Below are 14,487 nucleotides of genomic sequence, written 5' to 3' on the forward strand. Positions count from 1 at the left end.
GTACAAGATATTTTACATTCACAGAGGTATGATACAGTACGGTCCTACATCTATAATACTAGAGGATACAATTAAAAAGGCATTATTTGAGACTTGATTCTACTTTTCCAGCAGAGGGCCCAAAGGATGGTGTGATACAGCTCTGATACAGAAATGCACCTTCTTAGACAGGATTTCTTTCATTAGTGGCACAGTTCTATACTCATTGCTCTTCATGAATATTAGCTAAAAACCGTTATTAAAAAAAAAAAAAAAAAAAAAAAACACCCAAAACAAAAACAAAACTAACCCCATTCATACAAAGATGACCAAGTGGAGGCAAGTTGTACACTCAACCTAACTATTATTTTACCAAATCTGTTATGTTTGAATGGTAAGAGCTCCATGGAAAAAAGGAGATGTTGAGTAGCACTTCAAAACTTTGGGCCACAACCAAACACAGCATCATTTCAAACAGAAGCAGCAGCCAGCCAAATGCTGCTCATTTCGAGATGTTTAAGGAGGCCGACATCAAGACTTAATCATCTGCTCACTCATCCAGGAAGAAGGGGAGATCAGTTACCGTACTTTGATTGCATTCAACTCAATCACTATGTTACAAAAATAGCAAGCTGCCATAATAAAAAATAAGGCTCCTCTATCCAGCACCAGTTATCTTCAGTTCTTCACCACCAAGCCTAAAATGCTATAGCCATAGCCAAAGAACACAGGGAGCAAAGAAACCATGTCTGATGTAGCAGCTGGGGCCACCACCCGGTTCAGGTTGAGCTATTCTTCTGCAGTGTTATCTTCCTCGTATTTCTGGTGTTTTATCTAACCATAAGGATTTTAGTTCTAAATTATATGCACTCAAAGAATGGCGCACTTATTTGTATATAAATTCTGACTGAAGATGCACGGCCATCAACAGAGCGTGTGTTATATAGTAGGTGCAAGCTGGCAAAGCCTCATTTTCACTGGTGCAGCAGCTGTGTGTCAGTGTAAAATTGCTCCTATGTCCCTTGTGCATCTCCAAGTTCTGGACAGGGTAATGTCACAGACTACTTCACCCCTTTGGCTGCTGGCATATCTGACTTCATTCTCCCTACCCGCCCCCCCATCCTCCAAGCCCCTGTAACAAACCACAGCCTTTAAGATTTTGTTTCTTCGGTTTTGATTGCTTGAGGTTTGATTGGTCCAGTTCTAACAGGCTTGGTGGCTATGGTGGATGCAGGGGGTGGCTTTTCTTCCACTTTTTCCTGACAGACACCAGGAGGGTCGGTCAGTGTTTCAGGAGGTTTACTTGAATCACTGTCCATTTTCTGGGCTTTGCCTCCTATTTGTTTGCTCTGTTGCTGTTCAGAGAAGAACCGTTGCGTGGACTGAAGAACCTCTGCTCTCTGCTTTGCCTTAAAAAATGAGAAACAACAGCTGAAAATGCTGCAGCATTACCACAGCCTGTCAATCAATCTCAGTACAAATTCTTTTACCAATCACAAATCAGAGTTTTCCCCACCTTGGATTGGCCCAAAGCAAAAGTACCTCATTGATTTTTCAACTTTTAATGCATGGATTTCTTTCCTATCTCTGAAAATATTTATTTATTTTTTAAATATTCAAATCCATAGGACCACCTCCCACCACCTTTTCAAAGTTTGCCCTCTTATAGAATAATAAAATAGAAATTGCTGCTGGTTTGTATTTTTTTCTGGAACAAAGCTTATTGATACAAAATTTCATTTAGGGAGCCTGTTTGCAAATTTGAAAACATAAATGTAACACTTAAAACTTCTAGTTATCAATATTTGGTCTACAATAAAATGAAAAGGAAGCACTTATATTGTGGCATTACCAACACCTAGGACCAAATGTCTTGTGGCTGAGTCCTCTTCCCACAGCTCTCTTCTGCAGGGGAAGAGCATCAGAAATTAGTAACTACAACTTCACTTGATCACTAAGTTCTGATAGCTCCTACCACATTCTGAGCTGGTAAAATAGATAATTTCTTAGTTGTATTGACTATGTGCCCCAAAGAATATACTTACGTCAATCTGAAAACTCTACCACTGTAACATATACAATTAGAACTTAAGTTTCTACACGTCTTGCATATAATAAAAAACCCTTCATATGCTACAGGTAACCTGTCTTATCCAAAGAGCTGATGCAACTTTCCAGAAATCTGTACCCTCCCCCACCCTATTAAGATTATTATGCTCTAACACCAAGGAGCCAAGGGCAGAACTGGTAATCAGGCTGAATACTTTCCATAGATTCCTACACATACCAGTATTTTCAATAGTTATAAACAGATGGAAATCTTGGCTATATTGCCTTAATAAAAGAAGATAATGTTTACTTCAATCACTGAGCTTCAGGGTAGTCTTTAAATTTGATTACTCAGGATCAGAAACACAAGGCTATCAATCCAGAAACTTTAGTCAGACCACTGAATACTTTAACAGTATTATTATAAATATGTTTCTAACTCAGAGTAAAGCACTGCTGTGGACACTGTCCTGTTAAGTTGTTCTTTGTTCTAGCCTGACCTGATATATGTAGTGGCAAAACAGGCAATGTTACTAAAGTCAAATCTAAGTATGTATAGAAATGAACCCGTTCAGCTGGCTGTACAGGCAGACAGGTTAAATTTATGCTCTAAGAACTGTCCCCACACAGACTCCTGGGCACTCTCCTGCAGTAGCAAACCTCGCATTTATCAGTGCCTTTCATCATGAAGGATCCCAAAGTGCTTTCTGAGTTCTTCACCTACAACTGTTCAATCCACTGTGGAAAAGAGCCACCTCCGGTGGCAGACCAAAAAAGGGTAAGAAAGCAGTTTAAGACAACTATACTTGGATGATTCACAAGGGAATAAAATCAAGACAGGTAACATGTCTTACCCATTCCAGAGTTTTGACATAATCATGACTTATATCTTAAGTTTAGGGAGAAAGTGGTGGGTGGGGATGGGAAGGAGAACTAAAAAAACAACAGAAAGAAAAATCAAAGAAAACAAAAACGAAAATGGGGAAGCTTATGACATTACTTTTTTTCTCTTCCAAAAAATGCAGCATCAGATCTCCCTCAAATATTGATCAGCAATTCATTTGGCCACAGAATTTAAAATATTAGCTTATTTGTGGACTATAGTTATAAAAACGAAAGTGGAAAAAAAAGGGGGGGGAGGGAAAAGGGGTGGATAGAAATTAAAAAAAAAAAAAAAAAAAAGTAGTTAGCTTGGTTATGTCTGCTAAGACAATGAATGCCTGGATATATGGTTATGGGTCCAGAGGCATCTTAAGACATGGTTCAGAGACAGACTCTTGCTCTCTTGGCTGTTAACACTGTACTAACCTTCATGTCTTGTTCAGCCTTCAACGCAGCCTGGGCCTGATTACCTCTGACTCCAGATAGTGATCCACAAGGACCCCTGGCTACATGTGGCAAACGAGCATGGCTCATGAGGCCTGTGGTCAGCGGAGGAGGCATCTGACTGGCCAGTGCCATTGGTGGCCTCTGAACAGGCGCTGGGAAGGTGTTAGTATGTGGGGCTCTTACCAATGGAGGGACCAGGTTAGGCTGAGAGAGAATCTGAGTGAAAAAAACAAAACATACAACATTGAACTGTTACAAAAAAAAAAAAAAAAGCCAACTAAACTAGGTTGGCTTATCCTAGAGTAAATCTGTGCCCAGTCTGCCATTGAAAGGAAGTGTATGGATTGTGCCATTCCACTAACAGGGACAAAGAACAAACAGGCCATGCTTGGACAGAATACCAGAAAAATTAGGCAAAGCATGCTATGTATAGCGTTTCTTTTGGTTCTAGCATCTGAGCTGCAAATTCTGAAGGGGGGATAGAAAGGCTATTAATTAGAGTATCTTTAAAAAAAGATATGATTGCACAAAAGGCACACACTTACACCAAACATAATCTAAAGTAAAGATTAAATAATGATAATACTAATTCAATAAATATACTTTTCCTCAGAAACTAATTGTGAGAGTTCTTATCAATTTCACTTAGTCCTTTAATATGATGAGCAAAGGGAAGAGAAGACAACTTCTTACACATACATCAGGATATTATTTAGAAATTTCACCTCAAATACACACAGATTATCTTAAAAAAAAAAAAAAAGAAAAAAAGCTTCACACCTAGAAAATGTCAAGCACTGGGACCCTTCTCTGAAAAGTCAACTTCTTTAAAAAGATAAAGGAACAGGACTAAAATGAAATATCAGAGCTGTGTGGGGATCTTTTGACTATTTCTATTGTCTGCTTTAGATACAATTACTGCCTGTGTCTAGCTACAAACTGCAGAGAATGCATTTGAATCTCACATATTTACTGTTAAGTCAGAAATTGTTTTTCATTAAAACTATGCTTCTAAACTGGTTAACATGTGGCAAGATTACAATATTGGAGAATTAGCCAGAACAGAAATCATTTACAAGTAAGTAATACTCAGTCTCACTTATATCTGCCCACCTGGGGTGCAAACTGTGTAGGAAATGGTTGTGTCATTCTCACAGTGGCAGGGGCTGACTGGAACTGCTTCTGATAGACAATGCTGTTCATTTTGCTGGACTGGCTGTTTGGACTTGTGGAAGTAGCCCTTGGAAAGAAGCCATCACTGGTCAGTAAAGTAGTAGTACCACATAAATAATGCTGTCAGGTTTTTATAGACATTGATCTAGTACTTTGTAATTGCTGAAAATTAGTAGAGACACAACAGAAGAGCAGAGCTAAGAAAAGGATACTAGCTAGATCTGCCCTGTATTAGAAGAATTTTCTAAAAATAGTGTTAAGAAATAAAAACTTTAATATTTTAGATAAAACTATCAGAAAGCCTTACTAATTCCCTTTGTGCTTCACACAATGACGTATCAATATCTATCAAACAAATGGTGATCGATTATTTTGAAATTCTGTAAGCAAATTTAAATGTGCATTTTACCGGAAGGGACTAGATGTTGGTGTGGTGCTTCTGCCGCCAATTGGAGGTGTGCCTGGTTTAATATCAATACCACTTCCAAAAGCTTTTAGTTCCATTTCAGACATCTGAGAAAAAGCATAAAATAAATGCAGCATTCCTTAAATTCCATAAACTAAGTGCTGTGTTTAATGTCCTACATATGAAAGCTTAATCTAGCAAAGGGCAAAAATCTTAGGGCCAACATTCTCTAATTGGGTTTCAAATACCACAGGATTATCAGGCCAAATTTGTGGCTAAAAGGTCTAAGAGACTATGTAAATCCAACTGTTACACAGACTTTGTGAATGATTTATTGTTAGGCAAAAACCAGAGGGACTGAATGCATTAAAAATAAATGAATACGTACACTGGGTTTTGCAATACCCTTGAGAGTAGTAAAAACTGTTTTATTTTTGCAGAATACATCTATGCATATATGGCCTTAAACTCTTAGTAAGCTGTGCAAATTTCTCTTCACTTACTTTTCCTGTGGTTGTCATCATGCTATGCTGAGTTCCAGCAGGGATTAATCCTCTGAAAGTCTGGCTTACTTGTGCAGGACGACTCAGGCTCTGGGCCTGAGCCTGTGGGGTGGTATGCTGTAATGGGGGCTGAAGAGTCTGAGGCAAAGCAATCAGAGGTTGTCCCGTAGATCCAAAGTTAGGCAAGGAAAGCTGGGAGGCTGGCAGAGGTACCGTAACCTAGAACACAGGCAAACAGAAACCCCAGGAATTTGCTTGTACCCACTGTATACATATTCCTATACCTATATACATACAACTCTTAAATATTTTTAAGTTTTTTAAAAACAGAAAGTCAACCTACTAAATCTTCTCAACATAAATCTTTTGCTTAGCAACTATCTCCACTCTTTTATTGAAGTTGCAACAGCAAAATAAATGCATCTCTCCTCCAGCCCTCCACCAACTTTTAAAGAGGATGCTGATTAGCAACCCTGCCAGAGGCGGCAGTGTTTAAAAAACAAAAACAAAAACAAAAACAAACATTTTCCACTGAAAATTATTGCATTTATACACGTAAGAAAAGTATTTGCCATTTATACTCTGTTGTACTCTGCGACACTGTCACATGCATTAAATTAATCTGTCTGATGGTCTTTAGAGCCTTCCTTCCACCTCTTCCATTAATGGGTAAACCACATGTTACACTTACATTGTATAATGTATATATTGTATATTTTGGACAACAGTTTTCAAACTTTTATATCACAGGATCTTGCTAAAAGGTACTATTACATGGAAATGAAGTTTTTAAAAAATAAAATAAAAACCACAATGTCTGAAGTAGGGGTAGGAGAGAGGTGGAGAGGGGTGGTGGGAATGAAGCGCCTTCTATTCCCGGTAGCCCCCATGCTGCTGTTGTTATGTGCCGTGGAGTCAGACCCAACTCATAACAACCCCTCCTTGAGTTTCCAAGGGGGTATCACTACAGAAGTAGATTGCCCATCCTTCCTTCCAAGGAGTGGCTGGGGGGTTTGAACCTCCAGCCTTCTGGTTAGCAGTCAGAAAAATCACTAAACTTTGCCTCCATCTTGGTTCTATTCAAATTCTCAAACAACAAAAGCTGTAAAATTAATAATAATAAAGAAAATTGAGGAAATTTACCATGCCATAGTTTACCTGCTGAAGAGCACTCGGTGACTGGGCAGTGTTATAAAAATTTGTCTGACCAGGCTGTTGTACTTGTCCAGAGTATAGATTTGAAGCCTGGGTAAGATTCGCTCTAGCCTAGGAAGAATTTTTTAAGAAAATAGCAGTAAGACTGAAAAATTTTCCAATTCAGATATGAAAGTATGACTTCAAAGCAATCTCTAGGAATCTTAGATTAAGAGAGAGAGAGGAAAAAAAAGGAAGATCTATTTCATTTCGTCTTTTAACATTTTCTTTAAAATAATCTGCTGCACAGGAATACAATGCCAGTGCATGGTTCTAGCCCCTTCCTTACCTGGAGAAGATGAGTATCAATTAGTTGGGAACCTCCTAGTCCTGATGCCTGACCCAGCTGATGTTCATACAAGATAGGTATTGGCTGAGTATTTGAAGTTTGCTGAAAGGCAAGACCTGATTGTGCCTTGGCGAGCTCCTGGTGTTGGACAGCTGGAAAGTTGTGGATTGCAGTGCCAGAAAGAACCACAGATGGCTGGGAAAGACTGCTCTGCATAAAGGCTGGCTGAGATCTGTGTAAGTATTAAAGAAAAAAGGCTTATGTTAGAAGTAAATTGCATCTGGAATCTGGATATTTTAAGAATGAGTATCCCAAAAGACTCTAGGTTCCAACCCTTACGTGCATCAGGATTATCCATGAAGATTTTTCAAAAAAAAATATAATGCCGAGTTCTAAACCCAGAGTGCCCTATCATCTCTGGGGTGGATGGCTCAAATCTATGCATTTAAAACACTGAAATAAAGAATAAGCAAGTAATCAAATGCAAGTAGTGCTAATTAAAATTAAAAACAGCATTGTTTTGTTAAAACTGACCCATGTGGCAAAAAAAAAAAAAAAAAAGGCTATGAAGCCATAGGGCTAGTTTAGGGTCACTACCAATCTTCACTATGTCTACCTACAATTTATATTTCAAGTATAAAATGGGAAAAAACATGAACATATTAGGAGGGGGGCGGTCGCTATGAGTCAGGTCTGACTCAATGACACATAACAACAACAACATCCATGTAGAAATCAACTCATGGCTTTGTATTAATAAACAGTAAGCTGATTAGTTTAAGGTGAGAGCAAGAGTGGCAGTATGATGTTTAGGGATAATAAACAATTGCTTTAAGTCTAAATACCTGTGTCTTCTAATATGGTAGCCACTAGCCTCACGTGAAGGAGCTCTGTCAGCATAGTGCCTAAGGCTGACTGCTAACCAGAAGGCTGGTGGTTCACACCCACCAGCCACTTCTCGGAAGGAAGGTTGGGCAATATACCTCTATAGTGGTACCGCCTCAGCAACCCAAGGAGTTGGGTCTGACTTGACCCTATCAACAACAGTAGCCTCATGTGGCTACTGAGTACTTGAAGTGTGTGACTAGTCCAAATTGAGATACGGCGTTAAGTACAAAATACATAATAGTTGGTGAAAACTTAGTAAGAAAAAGAACATGCAAAATATCTCATCAATAATTTTTATATTGCTTATATATTAAAATCATAATATTTCAGATATACTGGGTTAAATATATAGTAAAATTAATTCCACCTTTTTTTTTTTTTAGCTTTTCAAAAATGGCTATTAGAAAATTTATATTTATGTATGTGGTTTCCATTATATTTCTATCAAACACATCTGGTTTAAACAATCTTAAAGGTACACTTTCCAAGATAAATGTTAAGATGTTAATAAATAGAGGATGTCAGTGCACTGCTATTCCATTGCCCATGGCTATAAAAGACATTACTAATTAGGTACTGTATTCTCTTTCACAGAGCAGGACAGGGTCTCACACTTTTCAAATGTTTCATGTGACCAGTACCAATGGAAAGGAGACTGGTTTGTGAGAGTGAATTTGTCATTCTTCAATCAGAAATCTTAAAGTTTAATTTTTATCACAAATTTTGAAATAATTCCAAGATTAATAATACATGAGTGGAAATGATACTAAGAGACTACCTATAACTTCTAGTCTAGTTATATTATATAGTTTTTATTTCTACTGGGAGAGAACCTCTTAGAATGACCAAACTAAAAGACAAAAGTGAGATCACAAAATAAAATCTATTATATAACTAATGATAGAGATACACTGAATTCCACTGCGGAATCTTCAATCAAGAAAACAAAAGCAAGAGCCACAATTACCAAGTGTACTAATGATCTACTCTCTTTTGAGAAAGTTTAATTAGCTGAACCAGATTCCTTTTTGGTAATCTAAAAGCAATAAGCTATATCAATTGATGCCAAATTTAATCTATAAAGTATGAAAATTGTATCTGAACTACTTCTTTAAAAAAAAAAAACAAAGTCTAATATATTTCCAAAATCAAATGCACAACTTTACAACCTTCTTAAACTATATGTCTTGAAAGCAATTTATTTTTCTTTTGGATGATTGACTAAGAGTCATTACTATGATTATATAAGCTCTGGTAGCACAGTGGTTAACAGCATTTGGCTGTTAACTAAAAGATCTATATTCCAAACTCACCAGCTGCTCCTTGGGAGAAAGATGAGGCAGTCTGCTTCTGTAGAGATTTACAGCCTTGGAAACCCTAGGGGGCAGTTCTACTCTACCCTATAGGGTCACTATGAGTTGCAATCAACTCGGTGGCAGTGAGTTACTGGTTACTCTGAATACTGATGACTGAGCTGTCGGCCATGATGCACTGCCCATACCATCTGACCCCTATCCCCATCTTCCACCCTCATTCATCTGGAGACCAGGACAGGGTTGAATCCAGGCTCTGCCACTTATTTGTAGGGTAACCTTAGCTAAACCAAACCATAACAAAATAAACAAAACCCTAACCTTTTAAAGTCACAATTTTCTCATATATCAAATGGGATGACTCAATCTAGCTTATATGGCTCTATGAAGACAAAACTGAGTTAATGTAGATGAAGGCTAAATATCTATGGGGAATGTTTAATAAAGAACAGTTCTCATTACTTCTCAAACTGAAAAATAACTCAGTATGTGTCTCAGTGAGTCCTTTAAAATGATGCTTTTCCCTACATTACAGAGTATACCTGTCACCATTATCACCATTACTGCTAATCTTTGTCACTCTACTCTCTTCTATTATCTTCCAACTTATCCTCTACCCCCTAACATACTGTAGTTGTCTTGCCATGCTTCACTTCTTAACAGATGGGGCTTGGATTTGTAGTTTTTTTAGCAGCCAGATAAAGGGGCTTTGGTGGTACAGTAGTTAAGCACTTAACTGCTAACCAAAAGGTTGATGATTTGAACCCACTAGCCACTCCGTGGGGGATAGATTAAGCAGTCTGCTTCTGTAAAGACTTACAGTATTGGAAAAGCTATGGGGCAGTTCTTCTCTGTCCTGAAGGGTCACTATGAGCAGGAATAGACTCATGATAGTGGGTTGGGAGCGGCCAGACAGGATGTAAACTTCTGGGTCCTTTAGCAAATATTTTCTGCAATTTTTAATTGCTATGTTATTGTTGTTGTCCGTTTCTTCAAAGCTTTGAGGCCTGACTTGGTTCAATAAAGACGGAAATAATCAGAGGCTGTATTAATGACATGTAATGAGTATACTGTTGTGGTGGTGTTGTTATGTGCCGTCGAGTCATCTCCAACTCATAGCAACCCCTCCTTGGGTTTCTGAGGCTCTACCTTTATGGAAGTAGATTGCCCAATCTTCCTTCCAAGGAGTGGCTAGTGGGTTTGAACGGCCAGCCTTCTGGTTAGCAGTCAAGTGCTTTAGGCACTGTGCCACCAGAACTCCTAATGAGTATACAAAATTATTTAATATAGTTTGTAACAGGATTATCTCAGCTTGTTTGGAGGAAAGAAGGAACAGCAGAGATTATGGCAAGGAGACTGAATATTATATTGTTTTCAACATTACAAAGGTAATTTTAAAGCACTTACCTATATGGTTGAAGTGAAGAACTAAATAATTCCTGAGCTTGGGAAACAGCAGGTCCAGCCCCTAAACTCAGTTGAGCTTGATGCTGTCCTTGTAGTGGTGCATAAATAGGGATTGGAATCTGCTGAACTGAAGTTGGCTATAATGCAATTAAAAAAATAAGTACACAAACATACATGAATATCATACACACAAATTACATTTTAGAAAATAAAGCTGAGACATGAAAAGAATAAAAATGTTCCCCTTTAAAAACAAATGTAAACATTTACATTTTCCTTTCAACTCACTACTTATTCTACATAGTTAACTATTAAGTTTTGTAAATCTAGGGAAGCCCTTTATTTTTGTTAATATCACATCAATATTATCATGTATAGTCCAAAAACTGCACAGAAATAAATATAGAATGAAACAAGTTTTTGATAATTACCTGAGAAAGACCTGGTTGAAAGCCTTGCTGCTGAGCCAAGGATGGTGGAGCCAATCGTGCATGCTGGGTATTGAATAAATGACTTGTATCCATATAGAAAGTTGGGATCTGTGTTACTGGTACCGAGGAAAGACAAGGTGCTAAATTCCAGAATTCTCCAAAGAGTAAATAAAAATCAATATTTACAGCAGATTTCAAATTGAGGGTTTTTAGCTGCTGGATAGCATGTAAACTTTAGGCTGGAAAATCAGTATCCCTCTCCCCTTGTCACCGAGTCAATTCCGACTCCTAGGGACCCAGTAGTTCAGAACAGAACTGCCCAAAAGGGTTTCCAAGGCTGTACACCTTTACAGAAGCAGACTGCCTCATCTTTTTCCCATGGAGCAGCTGGTGGGATTGAACCATAGACCTTTTGGATTAGCAGCTGAGTGCTTTAACCACTCAGGGCACCTTGAAAATTAATATAGCCATGGAAAAACTAAAAAAATGTGAAGCCCCTAGAGTACAAAAAACAAAAGCCAAACCCACTGCCATTGAGTCAATTTCAACTCATAGTGACCCCCCACTGGGTTTCCAAGGTGGTAAATCTTCCTTCCGCAGAGCGGATGGTGGGTTGGAACTGCCAGCCTTCCAGTTAGCAGTCAAATGTTTTAAGCAGTGAGCCACCAGAACTCCTTCTATAGTACAGGTATGTGCAAATTAAACGTAAATCTGGTGATCATGAAGGTCCAGACAGATACTTTCATATACTGCCAACAGGGTGTACGTTGGTAAAGTTTCACATTATCTGTTAAAATTGAAAATGAACCTATCCATTGAAACAGCAAATCCACTCTAATTTTAAATCTGTCTACTAGAATTTACCAAAATATTACCAGAATTTCATAATGAAAAAGTTTGGTATTGATTTTTCCAGATTTCCATTCTATGTATGACACATACTGTTTTGTGGCTTGCTGTTTTTACATAATAGCAAGTTCTGGAGAGCTTCCATATTATCTTATTAATTAGATACTATTAAAAAATATATTGTAATTAACATCCTTATACACACACACACACACACACAAATTTAACTAACATGCAAGTTTATCTGTATGAGAGATTCCTAGCTATGAAATTGCTCCTACACTATGTACATTTCATATTTTCTAAGATAGTTTTCAAGAATTATGCCTATTTATACACTCACTAGCAAAAGAGGGCCTATTAATATCCTTTATCCTCTTAGATAGATATTGGGTATTAACAGACACCAGATATTAGCAATCTTTCTAACACTTTCCCAAGTGAAAGGCAAAAAATACCTTCATTGTTCTTTTAATGTGAATATAAATCATTAGTGAGTCTGAATATTTTTCAAATGTTTACTGACCATTTAACTTATATAATACTGTTATAGTTAGTAGGACAGGTTACCTCACCCCTACTATATATATTTTTTTTCTTCTTTGCTATTCTTACTCATTTTTGTTCATTCTTCCATGTGAACTTTATTAATTTTTCAAGTTTCAGATAACAAACCCTTTGGTAATTTAACTGTAATTGCATCAAGTCATGTATTATTTTGCAAAAAATTATACATTAATTTGTCTAAGATGTAAAATATATATTTAACAAACAACTGGCAATAATATATATAAGAAATATCTACCAAGAGCCCCAGAATGCTTATCAAAGACAGAGAGCATTCAACTCTATATGGGAACAAATTTGCAAAGCAGACAAAAGTAAAGTTAAACTTGAAAGGATAACTAAAAGAAAAAAATAAGCATTTAAGAAAGTCTTCAGTTCGTAATATTCAATTCTAAAACTATTACCTGCTGCAGACTGAGACACGTAGACTTGTGGACTCTGTTGCTGCTGAGCAATAAGGGAAGGCATACAGCTTAACTGTGAAAAATGACTTGCAGAAGGCAGGCTGCTTGTCTGTAACTGTTGGGGTTTCACTTTACAAATGTTAGGAGGGTCAGATGTGGTTGTAGATTTTGTACTCAAAGAAGAGGTAGTGTATGTACCAGCTCCTGTATTTGAGGGAGGGACAAGATAGGGGGAAATTATAGTATATTTAAAAGTGCTATTGATGTTCAGAGTAAATAACTTAAAACAGCAACCATAAACTGAAAAACTACTGTTTATACCCATTTATAAGTGTACAAATTGTACACTTACTGATATGCCTTATGCCAAAAATCTACATCCATCATGAAATGTTAACAAGAATATACAATCAGAGAAATATAAACAAAGGATGCTTAATAGGAGTAAAAAAATGACTCACAACATAAGGATGCTGAGTACCTACGTGGTCATTACAGTTTAGCCTCAATCTACTATTCAATTTTTAACCTCACATTCATTCACTTATCAAGAAATATTTGAGCACCTATTAAAGACCAGGCATAGATATAATGGAATTCAGTTTATAGAGTTGGAACACTTTTCTAAAGTGGTGCTCTGTTTGATTTGTGTAAAAATCTCTAGGTTTGTCTTAGGACATAATTGTGAATATGTAACAGCAAAGTTAACTGTGGTACATCCCAAAGCCCAGTTTTTTTGGTAGTTAAAACTAGCACAGTATGCCAATATACTGAAAACCACTATTGCAATCACTAAATGAGAACCAGCCAAAGAAAGTAAATTCTTGCATGGTACATTTTATGTTGGAAAGGAGCCTTCTACTTCTTTGGACACATTGTTGTTGTTGTTATTTGCTGTCGAGTCAGTCCCGACCCATAGCGACCCCTCCTTGGGTTTCCAAGGCAGTATCACTACGGAAGTAGGATTGCCCAACCTTCCTTCCGAGGAGTGGCTGGTGGGTTTGAACCGCCAGCCTTCTGGTTAGCAGTCAAGTGCCTTAGGCACTATGCTACCAGAGCTCCTTTGGACACATTAGGGAGATTCATTAATAGTGAGAAAGCGTGAAATGAAATTCCTGTTTTCAAGAGAAATAACATGGTTGCATATATGATAAAAGGGTGCACACTTCCTCAGAATCAAAAGAAACATCCTATAAAACTTTAAGAACTGTAAAATCAGTATAGTTCAATGAAACGATTATAAACAAATGAAAATTTAAGGAAAAAGGCAAGGAAGACATTTTTTAACATGGAGAATTGATGAACTAGAAAGAGAGAAAAGAAAGAAAGAAAGAAAATCCAATGGATTCCATCTAGTCCAATAGCTGAGGCTGAAAATTCTCTACTCCTCTCTCTTCACCAGAAGACCAATCAACGATTCCTTCAAATTAGATACAGATTGCAAAAACTGTAAAAGCTGTGTGATTCTGTGTTATTTCTGAGCTGGTTCAATTAGTTGCATATGGGTAAAAAATGACAATCAATTAGTTTTTTTTTTTTTTTTAACTTTGAGGGATATCCAGCAAAGTAAGCCATACATAAATATCAGAAGTGACCATCCTCTGGAGAAGGAAATCATGCTTGGTAGAGGGTCAGTAAAATAGGGGAAGACTGCCAATGAGATGGGGTAACACAGTGCTGCAACCATGGGCTCAAGCACAGTAAAG

The 14,487-nt window shown here is 37.4% G+C and overlaps 1 protein-coding gene across 1 annotated transcript in view; it reads right to left on the bottom strand.

Moving 5' to 3' along the window:
- Nucleotides 1-1,130: 1,130 nt before the first annotated feature.
- Nucleotides 1,131-14,487, bottom strand: part of PRRC2C (proline rich coiled-coil 2C) — a 72,627-nt gene continuing 59,270 nt past the window's right edge. The window contains exons 25-34 of the mRNA XM_042781813.1: nucleotides 12,782-12,985; nucleotides 10,962-11,077; nucleotides 10,531-10,667; nucleotides 6,923-7,154; nucleotides 6,598-6,705; nucleotides 5,440-5,658; nucleotides 4,940-5,043; nucleotides 4,471-4,597; nucleotides 3,337-3,573; nucleotides 1,131-1,388 (exon numbers count right to left, since the gene is read on the bottom strand). Of these exons, the coding sequence (XP_042637747.1) occupies nucleotides 1,131-1,388; nucleotides 3,337-3,573; nucleotides 4,471-4,597; nucleotides 4,940-5,043; nucleotides 5,440-5,658; nucleotides 6,598-6,705; nucleotides 6,923-7,154; nucleotides 10,531-10,667; nucleotides 10,962-11,077; nucleotides 12,782-12,985 (1,742 nt within the window). The remainder of the gene's footprint in view (nucleotides 1,389-3,336; nucleotides 3,574-4,470; nucleotides 4,598-4,939; nucleotides 5,044-5,439; nucleotides 5,659-6,597; nucleotides 6,706-6,922; nucleotides 7,155-10,530; nucleotides 10,668-10,961; nucleotides 11,078-12,781; nucleotides 12,986-14,487) is intronic.

This window comes from Orycteropus afer, unplaced genomic scaffold (genome assembly GCF_000298275.1).
Source record: "Orycteropus afer afer isolate SDZICR_OR568_19922 unplaced genomic scaffold, OryAfe1.0 scaffold00175, whole genome shotgun sequence".
Classification (NCBI taxonomy): Eukaryota; Metazoa; Chordata; class Mammalia; order Tubulidentata; family Orycteropodidae; genus Orycteropus; species Orycteropus afer.